Source organism: Sciurus carolinensis, chromosome 9, assembly GCF_902686445.1.
Source record: "Sciurus carolinensis chromosome 9, mSciCar1.2, whole genome shotgun sequence".
In the NCBI taxonomy this organism is placed as follows: domain Eukaryota; kingdom Metazoa; phylum Chordata; class Mammalia; order Rodentia; family Sciuridae; genus Sciurus; species Sciurus carolinensis.
Genome location: NC_062221.1, coordinates 15,059,070 through 15,080,872, shown reverse-complemented (window position 1 = coordinate 15,080,872; position 21,803 = coordinate 15,059,070). Strand labels below are relative to the sequence as shown.

Genomic DNA, 21,803 nt, shown 5'->3' with positions numbered 1-21,803 from the left:
CACATCATGGGGGAAGGACCCAGCAGAGGAAAGCTGCTCAGTTTATGTCAGAGACAGGAAGCAGAAAGTGGGGGGAGGAGGAAGGAACCATAGGGAAGATACACCTTTTCAGGGTACAACCCCAGTGTCCACCTCCACCAGCCAGCCCCACTTGCCTACAATTCACCCTTCAAACTAGGATGGAATGATCAGGTTATAGCTCTCATAAACTGATCATTTTCATCTCTGAATATTACTGCACTAACAGGAGTTTTTGAGGAATATCTCATATCAAAACCATAACATTATTTATAGTATACAAATTCTTAACCAGGAAGTGCCATTTTTGCGTATGTGTGTGTATGCACAGTACTAGGGATTGAACCCAGGGCCTAAGCCTGCACTCTGCCACTGAGCTATATCCCAATCCCAATAGTTCATTTTTAAGGCCTTAAATACTGCTTACATACTGCATATGTAAGAACTTGTATCTGTGCTTTAATAGGATAAACATCAAGAAATACCAATGTTTTTTTTCTATCTGATAGGGAAAAAAAAAATTTCCCCACATATTTCTATATGATACAGTGGTTCCCCCGAAGTGATCTTATTTGTTTCAAAGTGATCTTATCAATTTCAAAGTGATCAACTCTGTTTCAGTTAAGAACTGAGCTGGGTGTGGTGGCATATGCACAAAGAACTTGGGAGGCAGGAGGATCACAAGTTTAAGGCCAATTGTTACAACTTAGCAAGACCTTGTTTCAAAATTTTAATAAGTTTTTGCGGGGGGGGGGGGGGGGGGGGGGGACGGACACAGTGGTGTACACTTGTAATCCCAGTGGCTCAGGAGGCTGAGGCAGGAGGATTGTAAATTCAAAGCCAGACTCAGCAACTTGGTGTGGCCCTGAGCAACTTCACAAGACCCTGTCTCAAAATAAATTACAAAAAAGGGCTGGGGATGTGTCCCAGTGGCAAAGCACCCCTGGATTCAATCTCTGGTACCCCACCCCTCCCCCATTTTATTTATTTATTTATTTTAATTTTTAAAAAGGCTTGGGTATAGCTCAGTGGTAGAACACTTGCCCAGCATGTGTGAGACCCTGGGCTAAATCCCCAATACAAAGCGGGTCAGGGGAGAAGAACTAAAGCAGTGCTAGAAAACGCACATTCTTCATACACAGCACCCTAATCCTCAGTTGGAGACTCTGCCAACTAGTTTCTCAACGCACAGCAAATCACAGATGGCAAATTAGAGGACAGAAGAGACAGAAAATTATTACATTGAAAGCACATGATCTAACAGGAGAAAAAAGACAAAAACACCTTTTTTAAAAGGAGTTACAAAAACTTAGAATCAAAAAAAAACTTTAAAATCACAGCTGGCAAGATTTTATTTAAAATAGTGATAATCTTAAAGATTTCAATTGCCTCTGAGATGATGAGTCTTAATAGGTCAACATTAATATGGTATCCAGAGGAGTGGATTACATGAAATATTGAACTTAGGCTCAAATAATGATTCTAAATTGACTGTTTTACTTCTGCAGTGCTATGGACTGAACCCAGGGCCTCATGCAAGCTAGGCAAGTACTCTGCCCCTAAACTACACCTCTAGCCCTAAATTGATAGTTCTTAATCCTGGAGTTACATGGTTTGATAGACATTTATATTTTATTTAACAAACCACAAGTGATTCTGATATACAACCAGAATGGAGAACCACTGTACTAATATTTTAAGGAAAGTAATATTATTCTTCAGATAGTGCTTAAAAAACAAGTCAGAATGTACTAGGAGATGGACTCGGCAGCACACAGCTATAATCCTAGCAGCTCAGAAGGCCAAGGCAGGAGGACTGCAAGTTCAAGGCCAGCCTCAGCAACTTAGAGAGATACTATCTCAAAGTAAAAAATTAGGGATATAGCTCAGTGGTAAAGTGCCGCTGGGTTCAATTCCCAGTAACAACAACAGCAGCAACAACCAAAAAGAAAAAAAAAAAAAGAATGTACTATGACCTACAAATAGTTTTGATAAAACCTGTTAAAAGCTGAGGAACATCAGGGTAATGTTTTACTCTGGTAGAATACTTCACCTCCCAAAAGAAAGGAGGGAAGTTATAAAGTTAGGCAAAGAAAAACACCTCACTATTTAAACTAAATAAGTATGGGCACCAAAAACCTCTCTGCATACTGGAATCCTAAACAAAATATTCACACTTATACTCACCTTTCTGAAAAATCAGAGTCTATAAATTCTCTAGCCCGTTTTCTATCACTAAAAAGACAAAAAGCATAAACATAACACATAAATAAGCATAGCTTTATTTAATGAATAATTTATGTATAACTTGTCTAATTCTACACTGAATATATCCAAAGAAAAAAAACTAACAAATATAAAAGATATGTTCACAAAATAAAAACAACCTTGGGACAAGACATGACAAAATAATCATTACAATGAAATGAGTTCAATGAATATTTAGAGAGGAGAACATTAGAGACTTAGGAGTAAGATTTTACAAACCCTTTTGTCTTTAACGTATGTGTATGCATTATGGATGTATGCATGTTAGTTGCAGGGAGCTTAAAGACCTTTGCTGGGATCCTTACTCAGCAGTCTGCTTGTAAAATTCACAAGGTGCAGTATGTTACTGTGTAAATAAATACCTTCTAGAGTAACAAAACTTCTAGAGTGAGGAAATGAGGCTCTGAGTTATCTTATAGGTAAAGATGAAACTGATAAGGGTTTCAAACTAAAAGTGGCAAATGAGTAACACTGAAGTGATACTGATTTAAAATTCCTACGTTTTAAATCAAGGAATTTAATTCCTTGATTTAAAGAATCAAGGGAAAACTGAATAAAAATTGTAATATATTTGGTTTTTTTCCTAGTTTATTTTTTGGCTCCCTAATTGCTTTTCTGGTTTTTAAGGAAATAAGAATTCTTAGGAGAAATTCTGAGTACAGTCAACATTTAGTATATAGGTCCTTGTTTATGTATTAAAGCAATATAAAATATAATTTTTATACTTCCAAAGCAGCTAAATGTTGTAATGATAAAAATAGTTTTATCTCAAAGCTTTTAAAAAAAATCAGAAGATTCAGTTTAAAGTTATTTTTTTAAAACTATTTTTTAAAACTGGTTGAGTCAGAGGCAATTTATGTATAAGATGTAAAGTAAAATGAAATTGGTGCTTTTAAAAAACATTAGTTTTTAAGAACTAGACTAACAAAACAAGAACAGAAGACAAGATAGTAATAAAAAAGTCAGAGCTTTTTTTTTTTTTCCTTTTTTTTTTTAAGGATCTCAGAAATAGTATCTTGTGCCATTCTTACCTGGGGACCCAGCCAGTAGCTTCTGCTATGTGAGTCTGAGTGACCATTGCTGGTGCAGGGGTATATGGACTCCCAATCAGAACACTTCCTGAACTGGTTAGTCTCTGTGGTGTGCTTATAATCTGTAAAAAGTTATAAACAAGAAAATAATGCAGTTAATTATCAAGAAAAGCCTACAGGCAAAAAATAATGTTGATATGAGGAGGAGTATCTGGGTATCTAAAAAAGCACTTAATGACAGTCACCTAAACTATAAGCCATACCCCTGATTTACTTATATCCTAGGGTCTTAAAGTACAAGTATTTTTTTGTGGCAGGGGAGGGGAGCGGGGGATACTGGGGATTAAACACAGGGATGTTTAAATACTGAGCCACACCCAACACTTTTTATTTTTTGAGACAGGTTCTTACTAAATTGCTTAGGGTCACACTTAGGGTTGGAGGCTGGTCTCCAACCTGTGATCCTCCTGTCTCAGCCTCCCAAGTCACTAGGATGATAGGCATGCACCACTGTACCTGGCAAAGCAGAAGTATCTTGAATACTGATATGATGCCAAAATGCAGATTTTAGCAAGAGAATCTGGAAGCATTAAGCTGGCAACTGACAATGTCTTAGAAAAATAAAATGCTTTCTTTGAAATTAAGGATACAAACCTCAGTAGAGCTTGATTTATTAGAGCCTAGATAATAGCAAATCAGATTTTCAGAGTCCAGTATAATGCAAATACACAGTGTGGATTATTACATGCAATTCTATCTTGCTTTTTCCCCAATATTTCCTCATGTTATTAAACATTCTACTGCACAGATTATTGTTACCTATTATTAGATATATATGGATTTTCAATTATTCAACTATGAATTATTCAGTTAAAAATATTAGCCTTGATTTCTATTTTCTAAGGCTATACTTCAGAAATGAAGTTAATGAAATCAAAATATTTTATTTTTAAAAAGTCTCCTTGGCTCTCTGCTCCTCCCCGTTCGACAGACAGCCGCATCTTTTCAACTCCTGCAGTGCCAGCCGTGTCCCTGAGACACGATGGTGAAGGTCGGAGTGAACGGATTTGGCCGTATTGGGCGCCTGGTCACCAGGGCTGCTTTCAACTCTGGCAAAGTGGATATTGTTGCCATCAATGACCCCTTCATTGACCTCAACTACATGGTTTACATGTTCCAGTATTAAAATACTTGGGAATCAATCTCACAAAAGAGGTGAAAGACCTCTACAATGAGAACTAGAGAACACTAAAGAAAGAAATTCAAGAAAACCTTAGAAGATGGAAAGATCTCCCATGTTCCTGGATAGGCAGAATTAATATCGTCAAAATGGCTATACTACCTAAAGTGCTATACAGATTCAATGCAATTCCAATTAAAATCCCAATGATGTACCTTGCAGAAATAGAGCAAGAAATTATGAAATTCATCTGGAAGAATAAAAAACCTAGAATAGCTAAAGCAATCCTCAGTAGCAAGAGCGAAGCAGGGGGTATTGCAATACCAGATCTTCAACTCTACTACAAAGCAATAGTAACAAAAACGGCATGGTATTGGTACCAAAATAGACAGGTAGATCAATGGTACAGAATAGAGGACATGGACACAAACCCAAATAAATACAATTTTCTCATACTAGACAAAGGGGCCAAAAATATGCAATGGAGAAAAGATAGCCTCTTCAACAAATGGTGCTGGGAAAACTGGAAAACCATATGCAATAGAATGAAATTAAACCCCTATCTCTCACCCTACACAAAACTCAACTCAAAATGGATCAAGGACCTTGGAATCAGACCAGAGACCCTGCATCTTACAGAAGAAAAAGTAGGTCCAAATCTTCAACTTGTTGGCTCAGGATCAGATTTCCTTAACAGGACACCCATAGCACAAGAAATAAAAGCAAGAATCAACAACTGGGATAGATTCAAACTTAAAAGCTTTCTCTCAGCAAAGGAAACTATCAGAAATGTGAAGAGAGAGCCTACAGAGTGGGAGAATATCTTTGCCAATCATACTTCAGATAGAGCGCTAATTTCCAGAATCTATAAAGAACTCAAAAAACTCTACACGAAGAATACAAATAATCCAATCAACAAATGGGCTAAGGAAATGAACAGACACTTCACAGAAGAAGATGTACAAGTAATCAACAGATATATGAAGAAATGTTCAACATCCCTAGTTATAAGGGAAATGCAAATCAAAACTACCCTAAGATTTCATCTCACCCCAATTAGAATGGCGATTATCAAGAATACAAGCAACAATAGGTGTTGGCGAGGATGTGGTGAAAAAGGAACACTCATACATTGCTGGTGGGGTTGCAAATTAGTGCAGCCACTCTGGAAAGCAGTGTGGAGATTCCTCAGAAAGCTTGGAATGGAAACACCATTTGACCCAGCTATCCCACTCCTTGGCCTATACCCAAAGGACTTAAAATCAGCATGCTACAGAGATACAGCCACATCAATGTTCATTGCTGCTCAATTCACCATAGCCAGATTGTGGAACCAACCTAGATGCCCTTCAGTTGATGAATGGATAAAGAAACTGTGGCATATTTATACAATGGAATATTACTCCGCAATGAAGAATAATAAAATTATGGCATTTGTAGGCAAATGGTCGAAATTGGAGAATATCATGCTAAATGAAATAAGCCAATCTCAAAAAACTAAAGGTCGAATGATCTCGCTGATAAGCGGATGAGGACATATAATGGGGGGTGGGAGGGGCTAGCATTAGGTTTAGGGTTAGGTTTAGAGTTAGGCTAAGGACAGCGGCAAGAATGAAGGAAAGAAGGACTGTGTAGAGGGAAAAGAGGGGTGGGAGGGGTGGGAGGGGTGGGGGGAGGGGAAAAATAAAATAAACATCATTACCCTATGTAAATGTAAAAAAAAAAAAAAAAAAAGTCTCCTTGATATGTGTTACCAAATTGCTTCCTAGGTCTTACAATTTTTCACTGGTGAAGAGAACATATTTTTCCCAAAGATGTTTATAATAACACCAAAAAATCTGGCAGCCTAATAATAACATTCAAAGTATTTTCATAAAAACAAATAAATAAGGGCATGTTCCAGTGAATGGGGCATTAATGGAAAAAGACTGGCCCTATGTGGGTAATGGATGAAGCAGCTGCTGGGCACAAGGGTTCTACTTTTATAAAATTTTGAAAATTTCCATAATAGTAAGGTTTAGATCCCACTTTGAGATGAAAACATCTAATATAAGCTACATTATAATTGTTAAATAACTCTCCAAAATTTTCCATTTTTACTGTATTATGTAAGTCAAAATGCCAATTAATTTTTGTCTACACAATCAAAAGAAACCTGTCTCTACATTCAGGGTCTATAGGTCATTAAGTTAGTTGTTAATTCACTCCATAAAAGGGAGGATTCAAAGGCATTTCAAGTTCTTCATTTGCAATTGAGGGAAAAAGTAAAAGAAAAGCCTGACAGTTCAGGCTTAGTTATCTTAGTTACTAGAAATCTAGTCAACATTTATTCATTTACTCAAGTATTTAGGAACTTTAGTTAGGTTGTTTGTGTTTGGCATTATGCCAAATTGGCACTAAGTAGGTAGGTGTAAGTACCTACAAATGTTTAGAACATAATTTGAGTCCGTTGATTTTAGAATTAAGAAATAAAAACGAAAGACAATAACACTGACAAATGTCTAAAAAATTCCGATTACTGGCAATCCCAGGGGTATTAAGAAGGTGTTCAGAAGCTTGTCTCAAGAGAATACATGGCACAAGGCAACGTGTTGGTCGCTCATCACACTCTGCCTGCCTTCTGAGTACGTTTGTCTCCACTGCTCCAAGTATCTCAGCTCACTTCCCAACTTCCTCTTCAGCTGCCAGACATTAAAGGGGTGGACAAAGTGCCTGGCTAAACTGCGTCGTCTGCAGGGTCTAGCACAATACTGGGGGATGTTCACAACAAATATTTACTGAACTGAAACAAAAGACTCGACTTTTAAACTGATAGGGGATAAAGTAGTTTCTTTGTTCAATGACATACTAGAAACAATTACGTAAAATCCAGTAAGAAACACTATACGTAAGGTCATCATGGGATCAAATACCGAAACAGTCTCTGGCACGCTGACTTTGGGTACTGATAGTTTAAGAAGGAAAATCTGAGTATTTGACTAGTCTCTATTCCTTTTTATTTTTATTTATTTATTTATTTTTTTTGCAGTGCTGGGGATTGAACCCAGGGCCTTGTGCTTGCAAGGCAAGCACTCTACCAACTGAGCTATATCCCCAGCCCTCTACTCTATTCCTGAACAGGAGTCTCCACAAAGCTATCCTAAGCATTCCAACTGATCTGTGAAACAGTTTTATTATTTGTACTGAATTATTACTAAGGAGTTCTCTTTCTGTTACTAGCAGCCTCCGTGCTTAGTTTTTCCTGATTTAAAGGGCTTTTTGGGGTGGGGAGGGAAATGATGGAAGGAGGACACATAGAAAAACGTCTACCTTTATTAAAAATGACTTTGGAACGGATGAATGGGTAAAGCAAATGTGGTATACATACACGATGAAGTTTTATTCAACCATGAAGAAGAATGAAATTATATCATTCGCAGGAAAATGATGGAACTTGGGAACATTATGTTAAGCTAAATAAGACAAACACAAAAAGTCCAGGGTCATATGTTTTCTCTCATATGTGGAAGTTAGAGAGGAAAAAGGAAAAGAATGTTTTGGGGGTTGGGGGGGTATCTCATGTAAAACCAAGGAGATGAGTAGAAGAGGAAAAGGACCAGAAGGAGGGGGCAGGGAAGGGGAAGGGGACATACTGGGAGTGATATGGGCCATATTATGTTGCTATATTGTGTGCACGTATGAATACATAACAATGAATCCCACCATCATGTACAACTGTGATGCACCAATAAAAATATGGAAAAAAGAAAATGACTTTGAAAATGAACTGCTATGTTCTAGTTTACTTTTCCTCTCTTAATGTTAGATCCTTGGGTGATAGTCTTTGATTATCTGAGAGTGAATAACAACATCAACTCCTTTATCTTAGCACAGGGCATAGTACACAGCAATTCCTTAACATTTTCTGAATGAACAAACTGAGGGATGATAGTTTCGAACAGGAAACACAAGTTTGAAGTGCACATGAGATATAATGAGTTCCTAAACTAGAATATTAATAGTGAGTTTTAAGAAACACTCTCAGAAGTGGTTTTTCTTTCTTTCTTTCTTTTTTTTTTTCTTTCCAAACCTATGGTGCTGGGGATTTGAACCCCGGCCTTTCCACTTGCAAAGCCAGCGCCCTACAGGATGGGCTATATCGTCAGCACAAGCTTTAAGAAACAAAGCAAAAAGTAGCAAGGCTGGGCTGGGGTTGTAGCTCACTGGTAGAGCGCTTGCCTCACACATGGGAGGCACTGGGTTCGATTCTGAGCACCACATAAAAATAAAGATATTATATCTGTATACAACTAAAAAAGTATTTAAAAAAAAATTAGCTCGATGCAGTGGCATGGGCCTGTAGCAGCTAGTTGGAAGGCTGAGGCAGGAGGACTGAGTCCAGAAGTTTGAGGTTAGCCTGGGCAACACAGGGAGACCCTGGCTCAAACAAACAATCATGAAACAGCAGCAACAAAAACCCAAAAGAAAGTCAGTAAGAGCTGATCAATCACTGAATATAGGAAAATGAATTTACATGGTGACTACTCCAGAACCTTTATTTTGAAAAAATTCTAAATTAAAATCAGAGGTAATAATACTTCTAATATTCAGCATATATGATAAGGAAAATGAGTTCCGAATTTCAGAGACTTCATGCAGGGTGCAATGATGCACACCTGGTCATCCATGCAATTTGGGAAGCTGAGGCAGGAGGATCATAAGAAGTTTGAGGTCAGCTTCAGCAGCTTAGTGAGACCCTGTCTCAAAATAAAAATTAAAAAGGGCTGGGGATGTAGCTCAGTGGTGAGTGCCATAGGGTTCAAGTCCCATACACATGTACATACACACCTAAAATTCAGAGTCCTCCATTCTCCCCTCAAACTTCAGACATACGTAATTTAAAAGAAATCATGTGGTTTCTCTGATAATCATTAGACTATGAAAATCAGACAGTAACTGAACAAAATTCTCAAAAATTTTCTGCCCTTAACATATCTTATGTACTACTGCCACCTACAGTTAGAAAAGCTGAAAGCGTAAGTATTCTGAAAAACATTATACTAAAAGATTCAATTTATTTGACAAAATTTTGGTTTGCACTAAAAGCAATCTTTAATCTTCTGAAATAAATAGCTATGAGATTATCTTATATATCTATATGATAACCTATAAAACAAGGGTAAGTATCCCAAATTAAAACATACTAAACCAGTATCCACTGAAATTTTTTTTTTTTGGTATCAGGGTTGAGTTCAGAGGTACTCAACCACTGAGTCACATCCCCAACCCTTTTTTATATTTTATTTAGAGACAGGGTCTCGCTAAGTTGCTCAGGGCCTTGCTAAATTGCTGAGGCTAATTTTGAACTCACAATCCTCCTGCCTCAGCCTCCTGAGCCACTGAGATTACAGGTGTGCGCCACCACACCTGGTCCTGAAAACTTTTTTATAGGGCCTTTTTAGATTTCTATCTATCATTAAGATTTGACTTCCAAAAGACTATGTAAAGTACAAAGACCAAGTAGAAAAAGAAGACTGTAAGAAGTAGGTAAGATGTGCTCCAAAAATTCTTTAATTAAAAAAAAAAAAAAAAAAAAAACTTTAAAAACTCACGAGAGGGATTGAGGACAATTTTTATTTTTGTTTTTTGCACTGCTGGGAATCAAACCCAGGGCCTTGAACATGCCAGGCACGCATTCTACTACTGAACTACAGCTTCAACCCAGACCGTGTTTAAAAGTGACAAGGAAGAGGAAAACCAAGGAATGGCTCTAGTCCATTCAAGTTGCTAAGACAAAATTTCTGACAATTTATAAGCAACATAAATTTATAGCTCACTTCCAGCACATGAGAAGTCCAAGATTAAAGTACCAGCAGATTCAGAGTTTGGCAAGGGCTTCTTCTCTGCTTCTAAGATGGAGCCTTGTTGCTATGTCCTCTGGAGGCAGAAAGGGCTAGGCACTCCCTTCAACCTCTTTTACTAGTGTGTTCAATTCATGCATGAGTGCAGAGCGCTTGTGACTTAATCACTTTTCAAAGACCCTCCCACTTAGGATCACCACAATGGGGATGAGGTTTCCAAATTATTTTTAGAGGGAAACATTCCAAACATGGCATCCACCCAAATTCATGTCTCTGTCTCCACATGTAAAATATATTCATTCTATTCCAGTAGCCCTGTGAATCTCAACTTGTCCTAGCATTCACTCAGAAAGTCCAGAGCGTCATCCAAATCAGATATAGGTGAGACTCAAAGGTGTATTCTGTCCTGGGACTATTACCCTCTAGCTGTGAGCCTGGGAAATCAAAGTGCTTCCAAAGTACAATGGGGGGATAGGGAGAGGATGGATATTCCCAGTCCAAAAAGGAGAAATGAGAAGGAAGAAAGGAATGACAGGTCTTGACCAACCAGGCAAACACTAAATCTTAGGACTTGAGAACAACTTTCTTTGACTTGATGTCCTGCCTCTGGACACATGAGGTTCTAGGGGACCCCTCTCCCCTGGTTTTGCTTGGTGCAGTCCACACTGAAGTTGTCAGGGGCTGGAGTCTTCTGCCTTTAGATTTCCTAGATCAGCGTTCATGCCAGTGGCTCTTCCTGGTCTGAGGTGTCGGGGTGAACCCCCACGGTTTCACCAGGCACTACCCTGTGGGGCTCTCTACGATGGCCATCCCCTCAAGCTCTTCTGTCTGGGCCCTGGGGTTCTCCAGGGAGGGTATGAACTCTCAGTGGAAGCGGCAGAGCCTCCATGGAGGCAGCTGGCACTCCAAGTACACTGCTTGCTCCCTGTGGCATGCACTGCACATGGGCTCCCTGCATCCACACATGGAATGGCCAGGAGGGCTGTGACAGGAGGGGACGGAGACTTAAGGCAGTGCCAGGCAGGGATTACCAAGGTCCCCTGAGCCAGAGTAGACCTTCTTTTGACATATTTTGTCCTCCAGGCCCTGGCATGCTGGGCTTGTGATGGGACAGGGAGCACAATAATGCCTTCTGGTTCATTCTTCCACTGTCCTGACACAGCACCAAGCTTCCACCCACACACACTGATCTCCTTACAAAAGGTTGTATGGCCACTTCCTTGGTGTTCTATCCAGAACTTTCTTCATTCTTTAAAACATGGCCTATTCTTAAAATTTTCTAAATTGTTAAGTTCTGCTACTCTTCTGATTATCAATTGTTTATAATTCTTTTTTATTTTTCCCTTTTCAGATTGTACAATAAGCAGCCAAGAAAAGCAATGCTTCACCCTCAACACTTTGCTAAATATTTCATCTGCAGCCTGGTGTGGTGGCACACGCCTGTGAGAGGCTGAGGCAGGAGGACTGTGAGTTCAAAGCCAGCCTCAGCAACTTGGCAAGACTCTGTCTCAAAATAAAATATAAAAAGGGCTGGGGATGTGTCTCAGTGGTCATGAGCCCTAGGTTTAATTCCCAGTACAAAAAAAAAAAAATTTTTTTTTCTGCGAAATACCTTATGTTATTGTTCCTAAATTCCTCCTTCTATAAAACTCTAAGGCCATGAATACAATTTCCTCAAGTCCTTTGCCACTTTGTAACAAAAAGTGCCTTCCCTGTAGTTTCTAATAGCATGTTCTTGGCTTCCATATGGGACTTCATTAGAATGGTCTTTACCTAATTCTACCAACGTTTTGATCACAGTGCTCAGGTAACTCTACGAAGACAAGAGACTTTCTCCACATCTCTCTTTTGAACCTTCCCCAGAACTGCCCTTTACTGTCCATTCATGGCAACACAGTCTTTACTAACTATTTCTCTAAACTCTGCTGACCTCTGCCCACCACAAGTTACAAAGCTGCTTGCACAGTTTCAGGAGTTTATTATGACAGCACCCAATTTCTCATGTCTGCGACAACAAAATACCTTACAAGGTAATTTACAAACAGTAAAAACGTATTTGTCACAGTTCTGGAGGAAGGAAGTCAAGACTCCAGCATATCCAAGGGGGAGACACAGTGCTTCACAGAAAGCACCTGCCTGCTGGGTCCTTATTTGACAGAGGGGGCTAGAGTGCTCCCGTCACCCTCTTTACAAGGGCACGAGTCCCACTCATGAATACAGAGCCCTGTGACTTAACCACTGCCCAGCAGGTCCATCTCTTAATACCACCACAACAGGGATTAGGCGTCAACATGGATTTTGAAGGGAAATGTCAGAGCACTGGGGTTCTACTGCAATTAGGGAACCAAAAAGTCTGGTTCCTGCTCATGAAAGCAACTGAAAAAGAACCTCAGCAGGAAGGAGACATATCAAAGCCAAATTTCTTCTGCCAAATCTCCTCTCCTCCTGCCTTTTACTGTGCTGATCCTTGCGTTTGTGGTAACTGAGCTAGGTACACTTGATGACTTATCATTGTCAGAACTGAACTGTGTTAAGAGTTCACAAGCACACATGTTCAAACTGACAAGGGGAAGAAGAGGAGTTCTGATTTGAGTCACAGCAACATCAACTAAAATACCAAAGGGGGGGGGGGAAGCCTCTCAAAAGAGAAGAGTACTGTAAGGGTCAGACTCATAAAAATCTGACTACATTTAATTTCGGCAAATGTCTTACTTATCTCATTTGCATCTACTGCAGTGGCTGGGGAGGAGCACTGCCTAACGAATGTTTGAAATACCCCCTGAGCTACCTTGCAGTGGGGACCCTTACTCAAGCTTTAGTCTTTAAGTCATTTGGAGCTAGATTACATTCTTTTTTTTTTTTTTTTTTTTTTTTTTTTTTTAGATTACATTCTTCACATACTTTTATAGTAAATTGTGTTTTATCTTTAGCTGGAATTCTGCAGATGATTAACAGTCCTCAACTAACCAAACAAAATATCATGTCTAGAATATCTTAAGACTTTCAGAAACCAGTATGTTTTTGTTTGTTTATTTGGGGTACTGATAACTGAAGCCAGGGGTGCTCTACTGTTGAGCTGTATCACCAGTCCATTTTATTTTGAGAATGGGTCTCCCCTAAGTTGCTAATGGCCTCACTAAGATGCTAAGGCTGGCCTTAAATTTATGATCTTCCTGCCTCAGTCTCCCAAATCTCTGGGATTACAGGAGTGTACCACCATACCCAGCACCATGAAGTATGTTAAAAGATATTTTTGTCTAATTAACTTTGCATTAAACATAGTCCACTGTGCTGTATATTATGTGTATTTTACCTTTATTGCTCTATAGAAGAAAAGATATAAATATTGTCAATGAAGAATTATTCTTCAAATGTGTAGTAACATTTGCCAATGGCGGGGAGAGGTCATTTAAATTAGGTATAGTTTTGGAGTATCGAATTGAATGCAACTCTGTTTACAAATTATGGTTTCCTTTAAGTGCTATATACTTCACACTACAGCAGAGTTAACAATATCTTTAGACAAATACTTAGATATTTTCTATTTTTCATCTATTACTTCTATTGTTAAAGATTAAAATGAACTGATGTGTTATTTTCCCCCAATTTTCATTTCAAATTCATAGTTCCAGATATAAATTTAAATACTGGTCAAACTTTCAAATTAGATGAGAATATAAAGTTAAGTGCAAAAAAAAAAAAAAAGATTCTAAGAAAAAGAAAAAAAGGAAGATATCAAACATAACAGATTTCAAATCAATTTAAACAACTAAAGCCAAGAAAAGGATTATATAGGAAGCAAAAGCTTCCTATTACTTATCCACAGATTCAATTACATAAAAATGAAACTTGGAAGAACACGATGTCTTTTTGTCAAGACATAGTAAGTTATATTCAGATAAAAACAAAATGTTTTTAAAAAGTGAAAGAGATAACTGAAATTAACTGGAATATTTGACCAAACTTCTTCAGTACAATCTTTTAAGTTAGTCTTGCCTAAACAAAGTTTCAATTCAAAGATGATGAATTTCTTACCATTTGGGGTCCAACATTCACATTTATTGGTCCTAAGGTTTTTGGTAAAATTTTTGTTGGTGAGTTGGCGCTGGAAACTGGAAATGCAACAAATGATATGTTACCTGAAATGATATCAGAACATTAAGTCAGGTTTGCAAACATTAAGTCCATTTCCATCCATAAACAGCCATAGTGCTGAGCCATTTTACAAAAACAATTTATAATTACTGTAAGAAGCATATTGTAAACAAGAAGACTTACTGAAAACCCACACTGAATTCTTACAGTGAATATAATTAGTTCCGATGAATAACTAATCAGTTATATTTTACAGAAAATATAGAAAATAAAGAGTTCCAGTCTATTTGACAATTAATGACTGGATTTTTAGTCTTTTAGAGGAAAAAATATTTAAAACATTACATAGTTCATATTGAAAGTCGAGAGCAATCTATAACAGACTCAGCAAACAAATAATGTATGATGTGAAAAGTAAAATAAATATTCAAATTTCTTTATAGTAAAAACAGTTATACTAGAAGTTCATATCAAAATGTCAAATTGGTAGCTGCTTCTTCTTTTTTTTTTTAACTTTTATAACACTGAAGAAAAAAAGGTAGGTGTGGTGACACAAACTTGCAATCTGAGTTACTCAGGAGCCTGAGCCAGGAGGATTCCAAATTCAAGTTCATCCTGGGCAATTTAGCAAGACCCTATCTCAAAATAAGGAGGACTGGGAATATAGCTCAGTGGTAGAAAGCCCCAAGGTTCAATCCCCAATAACTCAAGTAAAAGCAAAATATATTAAATATATAAATAAAAACATGATCCTGACTAGTTATTGACGTTGCAAACAGTGGAATCTGTATTTTCAAGTGATTTCAATATTTCACATTTAAAATGAAAATAGCAAAGTAGTAGTGAAAAAAAAGTCCCCAAAGTGCAAAGTCAATCAATTAATTATTTTCTAAACTACAATAACAAATACTTAACTCCTCTGGACAAACTTCAGCTTATCAATATTTTCCTTAAACGATGTCGGTATAACGGAAGAAAAGAAGTTCAACCAGGAAGTATGTGAAAGAGGCTGATCCTGAGACCTGGGAAAGAGAGCACTTAGGACCAGGACAAGAAAAACCTGGCCTTCTCAGTCTTCCTCGGATGGCCATGTCCTTGTCCAAAGCTTGACCACACTCCTTAATCCCATTTTTTACCTTGTAACTATCAGCAGATTCCTGAACCTCCACAGGAAAGAAATCAGGTCAACAGGCAAAATTACTTCTTGTAATTTACTATTAGTAGTAGTACTGTTTCCCTCTGAATGGAAATGTCTCTGTTCTATGCTTTCTACTGATGGGTAGAGTTCACCCATCAATGATAGACTCTGTCTCTGAATTTTCAACCATTCCATTGGCTCCCTCCCTTCAGTTTCTCTCTGTCCATTTGATACTATCGATCATTTCCCTCATATTTCACGTTAAGATAGACTGTCCATCTTTCTTATGTCCATTCAGCAGGGCCTCTCCTTCGGGCGCTCACTGATGTATGACTGAGCCTACCCAGTGACCCAATCAAGAAACGACCTTCACTCAACCCCTTCCTCATTCAAAAGACCACCACACCCTATCTGTTATCTCCTTACTCTGATACTTTATGCTGCTGGAGGTTGTTTAATTTGGAACTCTGTAGTGTACGGTTTGGGAACAGTGACCCTCTAGCTCAGTGCTCACACACCCTGGCTGTGATCCCACGAGGTGAGCAAGGAACAATCCAATGCCTGGGATCTGAGGTGAACTTGGGCACGCAACTGGTAAAGTTCTCCAGATGGTTCCGAAGGGCAGTCAGGGCTGAACACCACTCAAGCGCCCACCTCAAGTAGTTTTCCTTACTATCCCACACATCTCTAACAAGCCAGTCGACCAGCTGGAAAACGGTTCTGACACTCTGCTAACTCAAGGTCTTCAAAGGTTCCACATTTCCTAATCACCTCTCAAGTCTCCTCAAAATGACACAAAAGTTCCTGTCAAAGACCTCAGCCCTGACTCCTTCCCAGCTTCATCTTCAGCTACTCCCTGCACAGGCACCCTGCACTTCAACCAGATTAAACACTGCAGTTCCACAAAGGCGCCCACACACCCACCCTGCTTTGGAGTACAGCTTTCCCTCTGCTGGGAAGGCCCTTCTCTGCTGGGTGAACTCCCATGAGCACTCCAAACTGGATATACAGTTGCGCCTCAGTATCTGGCGGGGAGAATGGCCCCACCTCTGCCCCATAGATACCAAAATCTGTGGTGCTCAAGTCCCTTTTATAAAATGGCACAGTATTTGCATTTAACCTACTCACACCCTCCTGCATATATTAAATTCTCTCTCAATTATGAACAATACCTAATGCAATGTAAATGCTGGTTGTACTATATTATGTAGGAAATAATGACAATTTTAAAAGTCTGTACATATTATTTTTTCCAGACATTTTAATTCATCGTTGGATGAACCTGTGGCTACAGAGGGCTTACTGTATACCATATCATTTTCTAGGAGAATATTATGTGTAAGTCTGTTCTGGAGGCTTCCTGTACACACACATATGCATGCGTGTGTGCACACACACATAAACACTATTCATATAAATACATATTTCAATTCTTAAGACCACAGTGTGAAGTAGATCCTATAACTGAGGTTGAGAAAAGTTAAATCATTTGTAAAAGGTACCATAACTTGTGAACACTGTAGTTCCAACTCAAAATCTCACCTCCACCTTCTCCTTAGAAGTTGTCCCCAGCCTTTGCGGCCTAGGTCCTGGACTGCCCTCTTCAGGATTCTCATAAAACCCATGGCTTACTTGCAGGTCTCCTGTCAGTGGGCTAGGTCTCTAAGCTTTGCATCCCAGCACCTAGTTTAGTCCCTTGCACAAAATAGGTGCATAAAAGTTTTAAAACTATTTGCTCAGCATAGTTGGGAGTGACTACCTTTCCTAATCTGGACGCCAAACTTACTGTAATGTTGTCCAAATCACAAACTTTGTTATTTTTTTCAACAGGAATCATAACTCATATTGAGTTTGAAATTAACTTAAATACCACATCCTTTATTTTATTTTAAAAACACAACTTAAAAGCTGGTATCATCAAATAAAGGTTCCCTACATTATAAATGCACATTTTTTTTACATAAAAAGCATACCTATTCATTTGCTAAAGATTAAGGTTGTTATTAAAACTCCCCAAATATGGTATTCATCTATTGAAGAATCCACTGAAGTAGAGAATAATACTCTGTGAGTCGGGGGTGGGGGGTGCAGTAACAGCAGTTATGGAATTGAGAGACATGAGCCACAGACTTGATTCCAGGCAGAAGAGAAAAACACCACAGACCCATGTAGGAAAGAATAAAGCCCTGAAAAGGTGTAGCTCTCAGCTGCTAGTTTTCAAGTGAACTTACTGCTGCCGAGATTTTTTTTCCTTTTTTTTTTAATTATTAAAATATTTTTTATTTTTACAGACACATTTTGATTCATTGTACACACATGGGATACAATTTTTCATTTCTATGGTTGTACACAATGTATATTCATGCCATTCTTGTCATCATACATATATAGGGTAATACTGTCTGTTTCATCCTACTGTTTTTCCATCCCCATCCCTCCCACCCTTTTTCCTCTACACCATCCAAAGTTCCTTCATTCTTCTCGTCCCCCCACCACCCCCCATCATTATATATTGTCATGCACTTATCAGAGAAAACATTCAGCCTTTGGTTTTTTGGGCTTGGCCTATTTCACTTAGCTTGATATTTTCCAACTTATCCATTTACCAGCAACTGCCATAATTTTATTCTTCTTTATGGCTGAGTAATATTCCATTGTGTATATATACCAGAGTTTCTTTATCCATTTGTCAATTGAAGGGCATCTAGGTTGGTTCCACAATCAAGCTATTGTGAATTGAGCTGCTATGAACATTGATGCGGCTACATCACTGTAGTATGATGATTTTAAGTCCTTTGGTTATAAACCGAGGACTAGTATAGCTAGGTCAAATGGTGGGTCCATTCCAGCTTTCTGAGGAAACTCCATACTGCTTTCCAGAGTGGCTGCACTAATTTGCAACTCAACCAGCAATGTATAAAGTGTGCCTTTTTCCCCACATCCACACCAACATCTGTTATTGTTTGTGTTCTTGATAATCGCCATTCTAATTGGAGTTAGCTGAAATCTTAGGGTGGTTTTAATTTGTATTTCTCTAATTACCAGGGATGATGAGTACTTTTTCATATATTTGCTGATCACCTGTATATCATCTTCTGTGAAGTGCCTGTCCATTTCCTTAGCCCATTTATTGATTGGGTTCTTTGTATTTTGGGTGTAAAGTTTTTTAAGTTCTTTATAAACTTTGGAGATGAGTGCTCTGTCTGAAGTGTGTGTGGAAAAGATTTTCTCCCACTCTGTAGGCTCTCTTTTCACATCATTAATTGTTTCCTGTGCTGAGAAAAAACTTTTTAGTTTGAATCTATCCCATTTATTGATTCTTGCTTTTATTTCTTGCCCTATGGGGGTCTTATTAAGGAAGTCTGGTCCTAAGCCAACGTGATGGAGATTCGGGCCTACTTTTTCTTCTATTTGGTGAAGGGTCTCAGGTCTAATTCCTAGATCCCAGATCTAGGAGTTGAGTTTTGTGCAGGGTGAGAGATAGGGGTTTAGTTTCATTTTACTACATATGGATTTCCAATTTTCCCAGCACCATTTGTTGAAGAGGCTATCTTTTCTCCACTGTTAAGTTTCTGGCACCCTTGTCTAGTATGAGGTTACTGTACTTATGTGGGTATGTCTCTGTGTCTTCTATCCTGTACCATTGATCTACCTGTCTATTTTGGTGCCAGTACCATGCCGTTTTTGTTACTCTTGCCCTATTTAGTAGATTTTAAGGTCTGGTATTGCAATACCTCCTGCATCACTCTTCCTGCCCAGGATTGCTTTGGCTATTCTGGGTCTTTTGTTCTTCCAGATGAATTTCATGATTGCTTTTTTCTGTTTCTATGACTGCTGCCTAGGTAATTAAAATGAGATCATCTCTGCTACATTATATCAGAAGCAAAAGTAAAAACTTGCAAAAAGAATGAAGCAAGAAACACAGAAAAATAAGTAAGGTTAGGGAACAGACTGACCCTAACTTAAACCCAACACTAAAGAAAAACAAAGACTATAAAGTTTTAGATAAAATAAAAAGCATTAAATCCAGAACTGAAAAAGAAAAATATTAGTCCAGTTAATACCATAAGAGTTTAGAGAAAACTTAACAAATTTGACAAACTGATTTTAAAGCACACGTGGAAGAGTAAAGGCAGACAACAGCCAAGGAAAATCTTAAAAGGAATAAAGGGGAAGAGAAGAACTTCAGCCAATCTCCAAAGGATTACAAAGTTACAGTAATTGAAGTAATGTGGTACTGGCAAAGCAGATAAAGAAATTGACAAAACAAATTGAAGTCCAGAAAATACTTCATGTATGTATGAAAAATTTGTATGTAGTAAAGTAGTATCTCAAACCAATGAAGAAAAGGTGAATTACTGGAACAAGAGATTGTCCATGTGGACAAAATAAACTTCAGATTTCAGTTTCTCGCCTTGCACAAAAATAAATATCAAAAGTCATAAAACCATTTGAAGAAAGACATACAGTATTCTCATAATTTGGGGATGAGGATGTTATAGAATTTAGAAATAGTTAAGTGAAAAGACTGATAGATTGACCACTTAAAAACAAAAGTTTTCTATATAGCAAAGACCCAACAGACTTCAATAACAAAGATCACGCTGGTAAACAAATTTGCAATTCATGTGTCATTAGATTACTATCCTTTAAGAAATTAACTTCTCCTCATAAATCAATAAGAAAAAGACAATGGTCCAATATAAGAATGCATCAGAACACGAAGAAATACAGTGCCACTGACTGTATAAAAAGGTGCTTGACTTCACTCAGAAAGAAACGTTTTAATCGGTGACAAACATCTAGTCACCTGAAATGCAATTTCAGCCTGTTAAGAGAAGTAAACCAAACCAAGTTCAATTTTTCATAATGTACTTGGCCTTAATTTCTTTTGCAACAGGAGCCTAATACTGACCAAAAGTTAATTCCTGGCACTTAGTATATTTATTAAAACCAAAAATTTTAGAGATGCCTAGATTTTGGTTCTGACAATTCCCTCAATTAACTAAATGAGATCAATCACATGGGGAGTGACAAAAAAAACAGCTAAAAAACATGCCAAATCTTAACACAGGCACACAACTTGGCTCAAATTCTATTTCAATTTCTTAAGTATTTGGAATCTTTCTGTTTTTCATTAACATTGTCTAGACACCAAAGAGTTCTTTCTCTCAAAAAATTTTAAAAGGTTCAAGTTACAGTTTATCACCTTGAATATGTCCTAAAAAGAAAAAATTCAGTCAATATTTTTCCCTAAATAATGCCAGTATAAATTACTCTTTTCATAGCAGTGGCTTTGTAAAAGATTTTTATTATTATTATTGTTTTTTGCCTGAATCAGCTTTAGGAAAAACCTTCAAACCTTTATCACATTCTCCTAAAGTAATTAAATTAGTAACTTAATGTAGGTAAGAATATGCTTTTTTATGGGCTCATAAAGCTCTCAAATTAGAAGCTATCCCAGATGTACAGGGTCCAGTTTCACAGTACAAGCTAACTTACAGTACTAAATAAAAGTTTAAAATTATCTAGACTGTGGCAGTATGTTCATCAAACTCGTAGAAACCCTGAGTTATCAATTCTGTGCATAAATCATATCTTAATTTTTCAAGTGAAGGGAATAGTGACCTAGATAAATTCGTACTTACAAGTGAGATACTGATTACAAATTATGACATCCTCTTGCTCTTCCTCTTCTGTTACCTCAACTGACACTTTTTAAATAAACAGTTCATATACTTGTCTAAATTACATCTTCATTACAGTCACTATTATTATATTTTATTTATTATATATTTTATTTTATTCTTTATTTTTATTTTTTGGTACCAGGGATTGAACCCAGGGGTACTTAACCACTAAGTCACATCCCCAACCCTTTTCATTTTTTATTTTGAACCAGGGTGTGGCTAGAGTTGCTTAAGTTCTTGCTCAATTGCTGAGGTTGGTTTGGAAGCGATCTTCCTGGCTCAGCCGTCCCAGTCACAGGGATTACAGGTGTGTCCCTTTCAAAAGTTTCCTGTACCACTGCAAACTTTCTCTCTCTGCTATAAAATTCTCATCAGCACATAAACATGTATTATTTATTTCATCTCCAAAAAAAAAAAAAATTCTTAACCATGCACCGTGCTCCGGCTACCAACTCATTCCTGTGCTCTCCCCAATAAAACTACTCACAAAAGGACTCACATTCATGACATTTCCACTTCCTCCACTTCTCAGTTTCTCTTGAA

At 37.8% G+C, this 21,803-nt stretch overlaps 1 protein-coding gene across 9 annotated transcripts in view; it reads right to left on the bottom strand.

The window, feature by feature from the left end:
* Positions 1-21,803, bottom strand: part of Tfdp2 (transcription factor Dp-2) — a 166,649-nt gene that overhangs the window by 36,858 nt on the left and 107,988 nt on the right. For 6 of the 9 annotated variants that reach the window (XM_047563946.1, XM_047563944.1, XM_047563947.1 and 3 more), the window contains 3 exons: positions 14,373-14,476; positions 3,318-3,439; positions 2,206-2,253 (listed from right to left, as the gene is read on the bottom strand). In XM_047563946.1, coding sequence (XP_047419902.1) covers positions 2,206-2,253; positions 3,318-3,439; positions 14,373-14,476 — 274 coding nt within the window. The remainder of the gene's footprint in view (positions 1-2,205; positions 2,254-3,317; positions 3,440-14,372; positions 14,477-21,803) is intronic. The other 3 variants (XM_047563948.1, XM_047563949.1, XM_047563953.1) reach the window with 3 other exon arrangements.